The sequence below is a fragment of the Carcharodon carcharias genome, chromosome 10 (genome assembly GCF_017639515.1).
Source record: "Carcharodon carcharias isolate sCarCar2 chromosome 10, sCarCar2.pri, whole genome shotgun sequence".
NCBI classification, from domain to species: Eukaryota; Metazoa; Chordata; class Chondrichthyes; order Lamniformes; family Lamnidae; genus Carcharodon; species Carcharodon carcharias.
The window spans coordinates 56,605,083-56,622,569 of record NC_054476.1 but is presented as its reverse complement, the minus strand read 5'-3'; the positions used below and the strand labels follow the sequence as shown (position 1 = coordinate 56,622,569).

Genomic DNA, 17,487 nt, shown 5'->3' with positions numbered 1-17,487 from the left:
CCTTACCAACCTCAGTGCTCCCTCCAAGTGGTGTTAACATGGAGAATTACTAATTCATCAGCTGAAGGGGGAAGGTAGATGGTAATCAGCAGGCAATTTCCTTGCCTATGTTTGACCTAATGGCATGCAACCTCATGGGGTCCAGAGTCAATACCGAGGACTCCCAGGGCAACCTCTTCCCATCTGTCTATCACTGTGCCGACACTTCTGGTGTGTCTGTCCAGCCGGTGGGACAGGACGTACCCAGGAATGGTGATGCTGGTGTCGGTAATGTATGATTTTGTGACTATTACTGCTGCTTCTTTTAAGACCCTAGGATGCAGGTCTTCAGGTCCTGGGGACTTGTTAGCCTTTAGGTCTAATAGTTTTCCCAGTAGCTTTTCCCTGGCGATGGTGATTGTCCCTTTTAAATTCCTCCCTCCCTTTTGCCTCTTGATTTTCAAGTATCTTTGGGAAGTTTTCTAAGTCTTCTACAGTGAAGACAGACACAAAATACCAGATCAAAACTTCAGCCATTTCTTTGTTTCCATTATTAATTCTCCAGGCTCACTCTCTAGAGGACCAACACTCGCTTTTATTATTTTTTTCCTTGTAGAAACTCTTACAACCTGTTTTTATAGTTCTGGCTAGCTTTCTCTCATACTCTTCTTTCTCCCTCTATTATTTTGCTGGTTCTTAAAATCTGTCCAATCTTCTGATCTATTATTAATCGTCACAGAATTATATAGTTTCTTTCGATTGATACTATCCTTAACTTCCTTATTTAGCCACAGATGGCGCATCCTTCTCAAGGAGTCTTTCTTTCTCACTGGGACGAATCTTTGCTGAGAGTTATTAAATATCTCCTTAAAAGTCTATCACCGCATCTCTACTGTCTTACCTTTTACCCTTGTTTCCCAGTTCATGTTAACCAACTCTATCTTCATACCTTTATAATTACCTTCAGGTTTAAAACATCAGCCTTTTAACACCACCACCTTTTCCTACATTCCTGTATTTCCAAATACCCTTCAATATTCAGGTCCCAGACTTGGTCATCCTGCAACCATGTCTCCTTAATGGCTGTCAGGTCATAATATTTATTTTGATCTGCGCTAACAATTCATTCATTTTGTTATGAATACTGCACATATTCAGATACCGAGCATAACAGCTGTTTTTTTGTGGAAGTGAGGACCACAGCCAGGATAATGAGCCAAGGAATTATTTATTCTTTTCATTGGCAGTGGGGCCACCAAAATGGCCAAAGTGGAGAAGAATTGTTTTATTTTTTTTCCCAACTTAAAGTGGAAACATTACTTTTAATACTTTGGAGCTTCAAAAAGCTGTCAAAAAAGGTGTATTTTTTTTTTTAAATATTTGACAAGCAAACATTTAAAATTAAACTAACTGAAGGCAAGTCCAAACCTGGCCACCATTAAGATTTTTAACTGGGTTAGATGCTGGAAACTAAATGATGCACCCTGGTGAGCAGAACCAGTTGTTACAGTGCTAAACACTGGCAAAAGACACAATGAGAACATGGGGACAGAGGTTTTTAGCCATTATAAAAGATGACACTTTGGCATCAAATTTCTGCAGTATTTGCACCCAGAGATGCACTATGTGCAAAATAATTGTGTGGTTTAAAAGATTGCACAACCTCAGGTTGAAACAATACTTGATTATGCTGCTTTGTGCTTATTTTACATTCAAATGAGATTCACAGGAATTTTGAACATTTCTTGATGTTTGCAGAATGGACATGGGAATGGGCATATTTTCATGCCTGACTTTTGAATTACGTCCAGAGAAGAAATCGCTCACCGCTGAGATAGGATGTTATTATAAAATGTTGATATTAAAAAATGATAGAAAATTGTGATACAGAGTTACTTAAGCTTGCTTGTGAATAGTAAAGTTGTGCCTTTTGTAAAATGGTCTATCCTAATTTTTCTTTACCTTTATTTTTCAAAAGAACCTTTAAAAATACAATTTTAATTTAGAATTAAGCTCCAAATAATCTGTCTTTGGCTAAAAATAGCTCCACAGTCTCTTAATTCAGCCACTCAGAGCTATAAGACCATAACAATCGATTTGGCTCTGTAAGCAAGTTAACCTGTTTTGTAAATTTATTGTGTCAACTACTTAGGTGACAATGCTGGATGAGTTAGACCGGTTGTGTTTGAAAGAGGTAACTCACCCACATAATGGCATAGGTGAATAATGTAGTCATTACTGCTGAGGCTCAAAGGGGAAGATTTAAAGTTGTTGGGTAGGTTGGGAACAAATGGAATCCATATTATAGTCATTTCTTCTGAGATGTTCTTTGTTAGTGACAGTCCAATACATTGCTGCTGTGCTTCCCATTCCCAGACCTCAATAATGATTCTCGACTAGAGATTAGGATGCAAACCCTCCAAGTCACATCTGTGAGAAATCAGGAGAAAAATCATAGCATGAAAACAAGGATTTTAAAAACTTTTTCTTTGAATACTTTATGAAATTATTGAAATGGTGAAGAAAGACTTTGGGTAGGTGAGGCAGTCAGAGGTAGAAAATCTTGTCATGAAACCTTGAGGAACCTTCCAACCAGATTTTGTAACTCTACCTAAGACCCTTGCTCTTAGAAGTTCTCACTGATGCATGGCCAACATACTGAATTAATCAGTCTGTTTTTCTTCTAGATTTTTGTTACCTGCAATGTCCAGTTATGCACCAATGTATATAATTTTAAACCATGTATGCTGGGATGTGGCTCTGACAACAGTTCACAGATGGAACAGTCAGACATGCAGCAAGTCAGCGCAGGACCAATTCACATCAAAAAGGAGAGTGACTTAGGTGAGAATGAAAGTGTTTATGATTAATTATTTCCCATGTTGTTCTGCCAAAGTTTGATCACCTCTTTTTCATAATGTTGCTGACCGGGTGGCCTTACTGGAGTATAGTTCCGGCAGTTACCTTGCTGAAGTGACCATTGTTCACATTTAAGCCTTGACGGTGAGTGCTATGCAGCCATGTACATGGCTGCCCTATATCCAATCAGCCACGTACTTTTTACTCATGCAATCATAATTCCACCAACAGGTTCTGAATATCAGTAAGAAACAGGACCCCTACCTGGTGTAGGGCCAGGTGTAATATTCTTAGAACCACCTTGTTTGGGGATCAAACCTCTGAAATAAAAACAGAAAAATGCTTGAAACACTCAGTAGGTCAGGCAGCATCTGTAGAAAGAGGAACAGAGTAAATGTTTCAGGTCTGTACTGTTGCATCAGAAATGATTAAATAAACTAGTTACTGTGTACAGAAGACAAAAAATTGATTATAAATTATTTGTCATTAATCTGTAACTATGTTGCGTAGCATTCCGGTGCAACGTGAAACATGCTTGGAACTCATTGGTATAAACTCATTGATATAAATAGTTCCCAATGAATGCTTGCCTTGTACATGAATTGAAATCTTGTATTATAATATGTTATTTAACATTTTGATCCTTTCCAACAGATTGGTAGAATTTAAATTTTTGCAAGGGTGTAGGATTCCTCCTCTATTTTTCCTCCAATTTCCTGGTCTTCCTTGGACAAGCAACACATGCACTTAAGGCGAACAATGGTCTGCTTCCAAGACCCTGCAAATGCTGCCTTAATTTTTGACAATCAGGAAGACTGCAACAGTAAGGGAACAACCGATTTTCTTTCTGTTCTGAGGCATTCCTGGCTTTAACTCAAATAACTTGGACAAATTTTGGTTCTCGTCCATGTTCATGCTCTGGGACAAGAAGTACTAATGCTCTCAGCTTAGACAGCTGCAGTGCAGCTCAACGCACACAGCCCCGGGGACCAGTAAAATTGATTCATATGCATGCTGCAAAGATCCTGGGTTTCTGGATCTATGTTCTGAATTTTTCCCTATATTTGCCCACCTGACTTGAAAGTGCTATTTTAAAAATGTTGTAGGCCATCACCCTGGAGCCCAATCCAACATTCAAATACATTCATTTTCCAGCACAGGACATTGGACAGTGAGTAGGAATGGGGAAGACTGGCTCATTTCCTCCTTAGCTTTCCTGGTCCATGAGCATTTTAACAAATTACAATAATTACACTGCTGCTGCTGCTCTAGCTGAAGTCATTAACTCCTCCAGGCTTCAAACTTGGGATTTGCCTGATCAGTATCACCCAAGGAAGTACAGTCACCAGTGAGTCATTGTGAAGAGTTTACCTCAAACATTTCCAAAGTTCCTTTGTATAATATTCTTTATAGGATATGGCTTATACATCTCACTGTTACATTGGCAACTCCCTCAAGTCTGATGCTGGATGGCTCAGGTTGAACTCTGCTACTTCATCATGTTGGACAGAGGTATTCACTTAGCAAAGGAATAGTTATATATGTGGCTGGTATGTGATATGATGTTGTCACAACAATTTGTTGAGTTGGTAGAATTTGAATTTCTACAAGCCAAAAGCCCACTTATGGCAATGTGCCTGGATTTCAGGTTTAGGAATGTCACATTTTGCCAAATCCAAAACTGGGAATGAGATATGGAAAGACAGAGGTGAGAACCCTGGTTTAAACCTCTTAATGTCTATTGCCTTCATATTTTAAAACTGCTACAGTATTTACAATATGTTTTTTTTAAAGATTACCATTTTAAAAAAGCAAGCTTTTTGTGTGCATTTCAGAAATTTTAAAATGGGCTCCACTTCTCTCAAAAAAACAGACGGCTCCAAAGTTGACCTGTATAAATGTCACATTGCCATAGAATGTAAACACTCTTTTCTTTTTAACCTAAGGTCCTAATTACGCTGCCATCACAGTTGGCCTAGTGTTAGGAGGCACCGTGGTCTATGTCGTTCTCATCTTGTTGAAGAGATCATTTGTGGGACTACACTATAGGAGTGTGACTAGAAATTCCCCTCGAACCAGACCATTTTGATAAAAGAAAACTGAACAGTGAAGCACTGGGACTGACGTGACGTAATGTGTATATCTTTTCGTTGGCAATTACCTCCTACAACTCCCTCTGCTGACAGTTAGAAGTCTCACAAACAGCATTGGGTGATATCAGAATCATGCTTTGCTCGTTTTGGGCTTGGAATGAATTTAGAATTTATTTTCTGGGTTTGAATTCCATTTCTATATTTTTGCCATTCATAGGCACAAAAGTAAATCATCACAAAAATTTTTAGAAGACCCATTACATGAATCAATAAACAACTCAATCACAGAGGAACTCGGTGGTATAAAAACACAAAACTGTGGATGCTGGAAATCCCAAATAAAAAATACCTGGAAAAACTCAGTAGGTCTGGCAGCATCGGCGGAGAAGAGTACAGTTGACATTTCGAGTCCTCATGACCCTTCAACTTGGTGGTATACTGGGCTAGGCCATTGTTCTTTCACCTCCTGGACCTGGCTTCAAATCCTACTTGCCCTGATTAAATGAGTCTCTTCTTGTTGTCTTCTCTTATTGTTCAACATGGAATAAGAATTCCCAACCAGCTCAGTGTAAGCCTAGCCTCAGAGCAAAAAACTGGCCACCATTCAGCTTAAACAGGCATTGAGTTGATAACAAAAACAGAATTACCTGGAAAAACTCAGCAGGTCTGGCAGCTTCGGCGGAGAAGAAAAGAGTTGACGTTTCGAGTCCTCATGACCCTTCAACAGAACTGAGTTGATAACTTCATTTAGAGGCCATAGTAATAGCAATGTGCAAAATGTCATATTAGAGCAGTAGAAATATTGCCTTCACATTTGGGGCTGAGCTGCAGAAAAAGTAGAGTGAGCTTTACATTGATTCTGGTAATGGGCATATGACATACAAAATTGTTCCATTCTCATAGCTGGCAAGCCTCGCTTTAAGCATGAATATTTATCCAAAATAATCAAAGTTTTATTATGCCATCAGTTGTGGTTACAGGACAGTGGACTTCAACTGAAGATATATGGTACGCCAGTGAGGCTTCTGTAGTATTGTCCTTGCTTCTGCTGTAGTCGTTGGGGAAGAGTTGACTAAATGCATCCTGGAGTACAAATTTTTATTTTTTTGAAAAAGGCTCTACTTACTCAAAAATTGTTGATGCCATTAGTTGTAAGCTAAGTTGTCAGCTGTAGCTCAATTGGCAACACTCTTGCCTATCAGAAGGTTGTGGGTTCAAGTCCCACTCCAGGGGTGGAATTTTACGCCAGCAGGATTTTACGGTGTCGGCGAAATCAATAGACTTTTGAGTGGCACGCTGCATCTTACGCGCACCCTCCCCCAGCCCACCATGACAGGGCCGTAAAATTCCACCCCTAGAACACAAAACTCAAAGCTGACATTCCAGTGCAGTACTGAGGAAGTGCTGCAGTGTTGGAGGAGCTATTTTTCTGATGAGACATTACATCCAGGGTCCATCTGCTCTCAGGTGGGTATAAAAGATTCTAGGGGAATCTTTTGAAGAAGAACAGGGGAGTTATCCACAGTGTCCTGGCCAACATTTACTCCTCAATCAACATCACAAAAAATAAATTACCTGGTCATTGTCACATTTTTAGGAACTGGTTGTGCGCAAATTGGCTGCACATTTTCAACAATGACCAAATTTCAAAAGTACTTCAAAGGCTGTAAAGGGCTTTGGGACACCCTGTGTTCAGGAAAGGTGCTATATAAATTCAAGTCTTAAAATGGGGGCTTGACATGTAATCTCAATCTTACTGTTATCAGTATCTTGTGAGGTTGTGGACAGGGCTGTGATAGTCAATGCTTCTGAACCGAAAGAGTCATGTGAGTTTATGCTTGCAGTGCTTCAGCTAATGAAATTTTGATCCAAACCTTTGCACCCTATAGAGCTGTCAACCAGAAACTAGGTGCTCCTTCACATGAGGAGGGAAAGGGTTAGAGGCTCAATCACTAATTGTCACTCACTTTTGTTACAGTGACCAGTTATAACAACAGTATAATTGGTGGGAACCTGGGAGCAGGTCTAGAATCTACTACTGTAGCTGAAAATATTACTGGTGCATGGAGGTTTTAAGAGGAACAGATAGAATATAATTGCAGAAAATGGGATGTATGTGATGGTATTAATAAATTAGTGAACATTTATTCATCATATATCATGTAACCTTTTAGCATATATCCCACAGTCAATCCCTGGTCTGTATTGAGTTAGCTGATCATAGCCAAAGCGTCATGACAAATAGCATCAACTTTCCATGATAGAAAATAAACAAATATTAACTGATGACTCCATCTTGTTTGCTAAACAGTGATCCCACAAAAAGTGTACAAGGGAAGACATTGTGCAAGAATAGGTTGGCTACAACTCCCTCCGCAGTCAAGTACCCTTCTGAGACTCCGTGTGAATTCCCAAGGACTTCCTGCTTGCCATAGCAAAGCAGACATTAGCAGAGCTGTGGAACCCCCAGAAAGTGACTAGAGTGGTTTACACTGTTTTGCCAAGCTTTTCATGGCTGTTCCTCTAAGTAATGTCAGCCGAGCAGTGAATTTCACCCCCTCAACGCCAAGATTTACAAGGAACAATGCACACTCCAGCAATGTACACAAATGCAGTTAGTGTAGAACAGCCAGGACCCGTACCTATCCTGCCCCTTTTGGTCTCATCAAAAAATGGCAACCCCAACCTTCAACTCAACAGGTACGGACAAGTCAAATAATAAAACTAGACAATACAAACAAACAAAAGGAAAATAATTAAAATACAAAATGAGTCTAGTGAACCAATAGCTTGAACCCCACTCCTTGACACATATGCTCTTAATTTTTATAGGAACAGTCGCTGTGTGAAAGCTGACATACATTAGCTTGCTCAAGGCTCCTCAAAATCTGGGAGTATTTTAATTAAACAAACAAGAAATTTGTTTTGATTCACTTTCTTTAGGATATTCTTAGCATTTTTTCAATTTTAAAATACTTACGATCTCCAGACTAGTTAGTAGCTACAACAGAATCACAGAATCGTTACAGTACAGAATGAGGCCATTCAGCCCATCGAGTCTGCACTGCCTCTCTGAAAAAGCATTCCAACTAGTTACACTCCCCTGCCTTTTCCCCATAACCTTGCACATTATTTCTTTTCAGGTAACAATCCAATTCCCTTTTGAATACTTCAATTGAACCTGCCTCCACCACCCTTTCAGGAAGCTTGTTCCAGACTCCAACCACCTTCTGGGTGAAAATTTTTTTCCTCATCACATTTACTCCTTTTGCCCAATATTTTGAATCTGTGCCCTCTAGATCTTGCTGCTCTCGAGTGGGAACAGTTTCTCACTATTTACCCTCTCCATTCCCCTCAGGATCTTAAAACTTCTATCAAGTCTCCTCTCAGCCTTCTTTTCTCCAAAGAAAAGAGTCCCAACCTCTCCAATCTATCTTCTTAACTACAGTTCTTTATCCCTGGAATTATTCTTGTGAATCTCCTCTGTAATCTCTTCCAATCGTAACATGAAAACTGCAATGACACATAGTCTTTCTTTTGCAGAGATTGAAAGCAGAGAAAGGGTTTGTAAAATGTTTCAAAGTTAAAAGAATATCCTGGGTTTTACTCTTTGTTCAAAGTATTTCCAATTGTCCAATTTAAAATAATATTTACTAAGGAAACTCTCAGCATGTCAGGTCGCTTCACTGTTGTGCTAACATCAGCAAATGGAGGCTTTCAGATTATCTCTGCTCATTGCCATAGGAACTGTCCACCTCTTGGGAAACAATACTAAGTCAACACAAATTAATGGGGTTGTTCCAGGTTGCACAGGACTCCTCTGTCATTCCAGAAGCAACCCAACATGAGAAACCAACATCTGCTGGAGCAAAATTTAAAAAATACAAAGGATGGTTTAACGCCAGTATTCTTTCTCGTTCTAATCTTTTTTGAGTAGAATAACAATCAGGTGCAGATTACAACACCCAAACATTTCAAATGTTAAGTCCCTAAAAAGTTGCTGATTGACCAGCATTGCAGATCCATCTGATGTCAAGTGGAAGCCGCTCCTATTTATTTTAAATATTGGACCTTGAAGAAAGCACTTAAGGCTTCAGGAAATTTCCTAATGCATCAAAAATACATTATTTTACCTAACGGGAGATGTTGAAATTAAATAAGGGTCAATCTTACCAGGATCAATAGTGCATTGAGAAGTCTATCCTTTCAGGAAAGGTACAACTTGATGTTACGGTCTCTGTAGAAACCAATAATTGTTAAAAAGAGCTTTGAACTTCCAGTTATTAGCTGAAAAAAATAACACAGCAAGCGTTTTAAAAATTTTACTGTCACAAGTGCCTAAAAGCGCTATTGACGAAACGCTATTTTCTTTTTGTAGGCAACTTTAAACTACAACGTGGAAGGTTCCCCTTTTATACTTATCACTCATTGCATTCCCCATGGAATGTCAGTCATAGCAAGAAGTCTATGGTTGCTGCTAGCTTCCAATGTGTTCCCACATCAGTGTTTTGCCGAGTAGTAACTTTGAGTAACTGTTTCTAGGTGCTTTCCTCAGTTTTCAGGGAGGTCCTTAAATCCATCACCAGCAATAAAGCTTATTTCAAAGATTCTCCTTCTCCATCTCCCAGCCTGCGAGGACGAACCTCTCAGAATCCTTGGATGGCTGCAGGATGCTTCTCTTCATCTAGAGATCATCTCCCACCCCCATCTGGTTATGGCAGCTTGCAAAGTCAAGCAGCCTCTTCTCTCTGCTGACCACACAGAACTGCTGCTGTCTGCCTGTAACCTGATCTCAAAAGTGGCTTCCTTTGCCCTCTTCCCCATGGCAAAGTGAAACAGGTTAACCTTACATTCAGGTAGAAATGCTAGTTAACTATCCTTGATCTGTTACGATCCCAGCTGATGTTAAAGTTGGACAAGTCAGATCCCAGAGTGAAACCTGGCTTGATCAATCTCAACCTTTCAAGAAACTGGAGGAAAGTTACTAAACAAATTCAAAGGAGTCTGATGAACTTGTAACACACAAAATAAAATATTTATTAAACAAGAAAAAATGAACTATACTACACCAGACAAGAAGGTTGGAAAGATCTCAAATACAAACACAAGAAAATGATTCAAATTCCCACTATTCCTTTTACCCTAACAATATCTGTACAGACAAATACAACTTCAGAAAGATAAAACAACTTACCATATCTATCTTATACACTAATATTCAGGGTAAGTATAAGGTAAATGTGAATGATCAGGTAAACTGTGGTCAGACACACCACACTCCAGAGTAAATGACAGATGCAACCAAAGCAGATTCCATGGACTTCTCAACAACCCACCTAGATGTTTAACATATTATGGGTCAACAGTCTCACTTTGTCTTTCTCACAAGGTTCCAATCTCCACATCTGAAGAACTTGACTTGGAATTCTGTCCAATGGTTGCTTCCAATTGGATGGCTGCAACAATAGTCCACACCAGAATGTTTCAATCTCACCTTCCGAGATTCCTTTCCCCTAGATCTCAGAGCTCACTCTAACTTCATCTTCCAAGAACAATTTCAGATCCTCGACTGTGCCTAGCAGAACACCACTGCTCCAAAAAGCCCGTAGTAAGGCGTCACTGACTTTCAGCTGCCTTCTTGGTTCTTCAGGGCTTCTCTGAAGCCCGCTTTGCTTCAAGTCTGCTCCTTGCAGTTCTGTCTTTAACTCAGACCCTATCATTCTGCTCCTCTCTTTTAACTTGACTCCTGGAACCTTTTTATGATCCCCGTCTTTTTCCCTGCCTAGGATTTTCTTCTGGAACCTCTTTCTGTTCCCTGCCTTTGTCCCTGCCTGGGACTTTCTTCTGGGACCTCTCCTTGTCCACCTCCTCTATCCTGTTCCTAAGACATACTCAGCACAATGGCACTCGGTTAACAGGTCACCTGATCTGCTATTCACACCATTTGCCCTATTTTGCCTCTGTGCAGGCGCACAGGGCCAGCCCCCAGCCTGAAGACATGAAAACCCTGAATTGCGTGTGTGCTGCCACTTCCTGGCTGGTGCATGCACAAAAGGCCCGAGGCTCATAAGGAACTGGAGTTCCCAACCTCCAACTTCAGATTACCATTATAGATCTCAACTCACTTTCATCTTATAAGTAAATGGACAGTTTCTAGCACAATTGTTTACAAGCCCCGGTACCTTCAACATCTTTCTGGGACTTTAGGAGACTCAGGGATACTCATGGTAAACTCAGACTGCTGCCATTATCTACAAGCATAAGTACCTAGCACCTTCTCCACAGTAAAACAATCTAAGCCTTCCTTTGATCTATAACAATCAAACCACTTAGCCTTACTGTGCAACAGACTGCAGAACAACTAATATCAAATCACGATAAATTTACAGTACAGAAAAAGGCTGATTGTGTCTGTGCCAGCCAAAAGATGAGCCACCCAGCCTAATCCCACTTTCCAGCATTTGCTCCATAGCCCTGCAGGTTATGGTACTTGAAGAGCATATCCAGATACCTTTTAAATTGAGTTGAGGGTTTCTGCCTCTACCAGCCTTTCAGGCAGAGTTCCAGACCCCCACAACCCTCTGGGTGAAAAGATTTTTCCTCATCTCCTCTCTAATCTTTCTCCAATCACTTTAAATCTTTGCCCTCTAGTCACTGATCTCTCTGCTAAAGTAAGTAGGCCTTTCCGATCCACTCTATCCCAGTCTCTCAATTTTGTACATCTCAATCAAATCTCCCCTCAGCCTCTTCTGTTCCAATGAGAACAACCCCAGCCTATCCAATCTTTCCTCATAGCTGCAATTTTCTAATCCTGGCAACATCCTCGTAAATCTCCACTATACCCACCTCTAATGCAGTTACATCCTGTCCGTAATGAGGTAACCAGAACTGCACACGAGTACTCAAGTTGTGGCCTAACTAATGTTTTATATAGTTCCAGCATAACCTCCCTGCTCTTATATACTATGCCTTGGCTAATAAATGAAATGATTCTATATGCCTTCTTAATCGCCTTTATCAACAAGTTTTGCTAAATTCAGGGATCTGTAGACTTTCACTTCAAGGTCCCTCCCTTCTTCTACAACTCTCAGTATTCTCCCATTTATTGTGTACATGACCAACTTCATTTACCCTAAGTTTAAAGCTACAGTCCCAAAATATAATAATCCTATAAACCTCATAATTGTAACAATGAGGATGGGTAATTGCATTTATTCATGATTTAGTGCACAGGCCATTTCTTACTAGCATACAAATCCTCAAGTCAGATCTCCCTCACTGCTAGTCCAGTTCACAGCTATCAAGCATCACTGTTGCATGGTAAATTGTACAGATGTGTGTCTTCAGCCTATGCAGAGTACTGCTTTAAAACTACTTGACCCCTGGGATACTATGTCACAGATTCAGATATGTACAATCATAGCTCATAGTGTGCTCTCCAATAAATGGGAAGCTCCAGAGTGGCACCCATACCATTTGGAATGTGTTTCCTTGGTATTTCTATTTGTAATATCTTAAACAGTCTAGGAGGGCCAATTCCACTTTTAAAATTAAGAAACTTAATGCTTTTCAGCACATTTTTTTCAAGTCTGCTCATACTGCTATTTTCTTATGTATAATGTACTAACAAGTACTCCCTAGATTTTACATCCCTATAATAAATGTTCATCTTGCTACAGTTGATCTGCAGGAAGCTCCAATATACAACTAACTTAATTCAAGACATTTATTTGGTCACAGTTAACACAAGCAAGTTCACATATTATCACACAGTAAACCACATATATTTTGTTGCTCAGTCTAATTTACCAAAATAGGTTCACAATCTTGTGTGTGCAAAAACATGCGTTTGAAAATGAAATGTTTCTCCAGCCTCTTCAACGTCCCTGAAGTATTCTTCAGGATCAGCTTTTGCTTGACACGGTTTGTTGATTTCCTGCTTTTACTGTTGGACGTGGGAGTTGAGATTGTGAGTGGTTCCAGTTAACGATATGCTGAGTCCGAATAAGATCATGAAATAAAATGCAATTATTTCCTGGAAGTAAAGAAAAGGTTCAAAAAGATTTGGGAGATCAAGAAATGCATATTTTAACTATCTAAAATCAATTACAAGAAAACTTTCTGCAAAACCAACTGTTTCAATATTACAACACTTGAAACTTACCTAAAAGCTCTGAAGAAGGGTCATATGGACTTGAAATGTTAACAATGGGCAGGATTTTCCCCCCTGTTGTGGGGGGGGGGAGTTGAAGTGCGGGCACGTCGAGGTGCACCTCTGATCTCTGCCCCCGATTGGGGGCGCGCCGCCATTTTACATGGGCGGGCCAATTAAGGCCCGCTCAGCGTGACGACCACACGGATGTGCTGTGCGTTACGTGCGGGTGGGGGGTGGGGGAAATCTCTAAACCTGAGAGTGCACTCTTTCCCGCACACGCATGAAAGAGTGCGCTCATCTTGAGGCTGTGTGGTCTCAGGGAGATCGGCTCCACAGTAAAAAATATTAAAAATAAAAAATCCCTGACGTCCTCTAATGTGACACTGTCACATGAGTTGGGATATGTCCATAACTTTTGAAAAAATTTTAATTAAATTTTTTAAAACCTACATGAAACCTCATCCCGCCCATGGATGAAGTTTCATGCTTTTTCTAATGCCTGCCAGGGGTCCTGGTCTTAAGGTTGGACGGGCAAGTCCATTAATTACTTAAATGACTCTATCAATGGCCTCAATTGGCCACTGACAGGTCGGCGGGCGCACAGCTGATTTTGATGAGCCCCCGCCTTCCTGAAAATTTAAATGGGGCGTGGTGACGTCGGGCGTCATTTTATGGGTCGGCAAGCGGGCCCCGCCCCACACTCGCCAACAGGAAATTCCTGCCCTCGATAGATTAATCAAATTAGAGTCCAGAGAAATAAAATGAGTGTACAGCCTGTGGAGTTGGTGACTTGGCTGGCTTCAGGCTGAATTTGGTAGTCATGACATTCCTTTGGTGGTCCTGATACTTTAGGCATTGTTGCTATTTGAAGATGAAGACAACTGATTGGGCTATGCTGCTGGAGACAATAATGCAGGGTTGGTTTCCTTCAAGAAGTCTCTGTCTGCAGCAGGGGCTTCCCTGGCTGGTCATGGTCAGCAAACAGGGTTCGAAAGCTTGTAATTTGGGTTGGCGAGACAGGGAGGAAGGAGTGACACCGCTGGGGTCTTCTCTTGTCAGCGTCTCTATTCTTATGGCAGAGAAAGCAGAAGCTTAAACACACAAGAGCAGGCCTGATAGACGCCCATCACCCGGTGTTTCAAACATGGTCATTACTAGTGGATTCCCCCAAACCTTAATCAGTTCATGGTGGGAATCCCCTTTCTCAGCCAAGGTCCATTTGTTCAAGTGATTGGGTTTAAAGCATGTTCCCAATGTAGCTTGATGAGTTCATGGCTGGGAACCCATGTCCCAGGTGATTGCTTTGACTGCTTTGCTAATGGGGGCAGGATCTATGGCTCACTCATATGCTCCTGAGGTCATTGTTCTCGATAGGTCTTTGCAGATGTGATGTCTCCATCTCTATGGATTGGAATGTGAAGGGTACAGTGATGTAAATTGAGTAGAGTCTCTGTTTTAAAAAGTTCAATTCGGGTTTCCAGCTGGTGGATTAAAAATCGTTATTTGACAATGTATGTTTTCGTGGCACTGTCTATAGCCTACCTGTTCTTGGTGTTTAACATGCAGGTAGCCTTTTATAGTTTCAACAAGTTAGTGCCTTAATCTAAGGTATGCCTAGTGCTGTTCCTGACATCGCCTTCAAAATTCTCACTACTGAGTCAGGGCTAGTCTTCCAGCTTGGTGATACAGTAGTGAGGGATTTATTAGGTCTTGAGTTTACAGATTATGGTAGTGTATGATTATGCAGCTGTTGACCAATGTAACTTTATTAATGCCCAGTTTTGAGCTCCCAGATCTGCCTTTAGTCTGCCCACTTAGCACAATGGTAGTGTCACATAGATGCCATCACTCTACATGAGACTTTGTCTTCATGAGGATTATGCCATGCTCATTCTTTGTCCAAGTATCCACATACATTAGCAAGTTTCTTTCCGCTACAGATTAAAATTAATAACTTCAATATAAAGTAGACAGGGTTAAAGGACTCAAGACAAATACATCATTCGGGAATGTCATTAACCCCAGAGTACTCAGGGAGGAGGGGATAAGAACATTGAGGTGGCTATCAATGGATTGGAAATGTGGTATATATTTCCTAAAATTGTGACCAAGCAACCACACACAAGCACAGACCATTAACCTTACTTCAATACAGTGTAACACAACAAAATCAGTCATCAGGTTAACTACACATTAATAAACTAGTAAATAGATGTCACATGGATTCAGAAGGGAAGCATTCTACCTACTAACATCTTTGAATTCTTTGAGGAAGTGACATTCTAAGTGAAGTGGAAAAAAAAGTTCTATGATGTGCACCCAGTCTTCTAAATGGAATCTGACAAAGTTCTTCAAGTTGAGCTCAAAGTTATGGGAATTCAGGGCCTTGGGAATAGAAATTGACCAAAGGGTAGAAATCTGTGGGTACTTGCCAGAGGAGCTATATGAGGATTGGGGCGAATGGTGCTGATTCAGGTGCCCAGGAATTGGTACTGGGACCACTACTGTTTTGAATTTACATCAATGGACTCAATGAAAATTGATAATGTTTGCAGACATTACCGAACTAGAAGAGGCAATTAATATCAATGCAGCTATTCAGAAATTATAAAATGGAATGCTGTTGTAAGGAGGCAGAGGTGAACTTTGAAGCAAACTTAAAAATTGTTTCAAAATTAATTATTATAGGACAAGTGGAAGCAAATTCAAAACTAATAAAAGGCAAAGTTAAGACAGACATCAGGAAGTTGTTATCATAAATAACGATTAATACATGGAATGGACTTCCGGATGGCATGGTAGAGGTCGAAACCCTGGAATAATTTAAGAAATAATTGAAGGTTATAATGGGAGACCATAGAGCATGAACACATAAACATTAATGAACCAAACGTCTTCCATGTCTATAATTATTTTTTCTGTCCAGTGGTACAATGTCACATCTTCTCATTAGTTGTAACCTCAACTCCATATTCCCTGACTGATCGCAACCATTTCCTACGGATCAACAGGAAGATGCAAGTTCATTACTCTCCTGTCAGAAAAACATTCATCTAACAACTCAACAAAGAACTGGCTGAACTCTCATGTCAATACAGCAGAGTAGAATATGAACATCAGCAATGTTATTTATACCTACGGTTTCAGCATGGCAGTTTCAATGCTCTACTATTTGAGTTACTAAGTAGCCCCTTCAGACACGTCAATGGATAAATTTCTTTGCGTCAATTGATTCTCAAATAATTTCTCACCTTACATTACAGAAAAGAATGAGGTTCTGGATAGCAGTGAGAGTAGATTGGTCATTCTGTCCAGTTATAAGGTGCCTGTCAATCACGACATGTACAGCATCGGGTTTACTAGCTAAAAATAAAGAGACATAGACAGTGTAATGACACTTAAGGTCTAAGCATAGCAGCCAAACCTCAGACAAACAGTGTCCCTGTGGTTCCTTCCCAATTCTTATAACCCCTTACTTGATTTGAAGACTATGGGTCTGCAGTCTCTGTGTCAGAGATTTCACTTTGATTGAGGTTTTTTGAAAGAATGCCAGATACTGACATCAGCTGTTTTTTTTATTAAACCTATCTAATTTTCTCCTTTTCTTTCTAGAAGGATGTGGCTTTTAGCTGTGGTACAATGATATTAGCATAGCCGCCATCTGATGTGTTCCTTGAGTGACCATTCTTCAATGAAGCATTGCCAAAATGACACTGTGCCCCAACACACTTTCATCTTATATCGGTACCCTCTTACTTTCCAGAAGAGTCATCTGGATAGTGATCAAGTATGAGAGCTCTTGTTAGCCAAGGTCAGCTAATTCAGCATAGAACAGGGATGTTGTACTTGGGACCCTCTGGATGGTAAGGCTTAACAACACAAGAACAGTACATCTAATGAACAAAGCCAGGACGGAAACCTCTGGCTGATCTTGATCAACAATGTTATCTAGCATCCAATTTGGATAAGCCATATGGCCTAGGAAAAATATGGAAATGTTGAGATAATCATAGACCAATGAAGGCAGGTCAGAGGCGGAGAAGAGTAGGGGAGGGGGTGAAGAGAGAGGGGCATGAAAAAGTGAGAATGATACTCATTTGCAGGACACAATACACCTAACTTGGTTGGTTTAAAATTTAACCAGATAAAAGAATGAGGAGGTGCTGGTGTAGTGGTTTTGTCACTGGAATAGTGATCCAGAGACCCAGGGTAATGCTCTAGGGACCCGGGTATGAATCCCACCACAGCAGATGGTGAAATTTGAATTCAATAAAAATCTGGAATTAAAAGTCTAATGATGACCATGAAACCATTGTCGATTGTGGTAAAACCCATCTGGTTCACTAATGTCCTTCAGGGAAGGAAACTTGCTGTCCTCATCTAGTCTGACCTACATGTGAC

General features: G+C 40.4%; 2 protein-coding genes across 8 annotated transcripts in view; one reads left to right on the top strand and one right to left on the bottom strand.

Annotated features, from left to right (window-relative positions):
• Positions 1–16,888, top strand: part of LOC121283135 — a 123,968-nt gene extending 107,080 nt beyond the window's left edge. For 3 of the 5 annotated variants that reach the window (XM_041197281.1, XM_041197282.1, XM_041197280.1), the window contains 2 exons: positions 2,667–2,823; positions 4,785–5,447. In XM_041197281.1, the coding sequence (XP_041053215.1) occupies positions 2,667–2,823; positions 4,785–4,927 (300 nt within the window). In that variant the 3' untranslated portion in view covers positions 4,928–5,447. Of the gene's footprint in view, positions 1–2,666; positions 2,824–4,784; positions 5,448–16,698 lie in introns of those variants that run through there. The other 2 variants (XM_041197283.1, XM_041197284.1) reach the window with 2 other exon arrangements.
• The window catches only part of gatd1 (glutamine amidotransferase class 1 domain containing 1), a 31,640-nt gene continuing 16,232 nt past the window's right edge, over positions 2,080–17,487 (bottom strand). Inside the window, exons 7-9 of one of the 3 annotated variants that reach the window (XR_005944196.1) lie at positions 12,741–12,966; positions 3,103–3,158; positions 2,080–2,409 (exon numbers count right to left, since the gene is read on the bottom strand). Coding sequence is in view for 2 of the 3 variants with exons in the window: in XM_041197286.1 (XP_041053220.1) it covers positions 12,836–12,966 (131 nt within the window). In the remaining variant the exon portion in view is untranslated. Of the gene's footprint in view, positions 2,410–3,102; positions 3,159–12,643; positions 12,967–16,337; positions 16,450–17,487 lie in introns of those variants that run through there. The other 2 variants (XM_041197288.1, XM_041197286.1) reach the window with 2 other exon arrangements.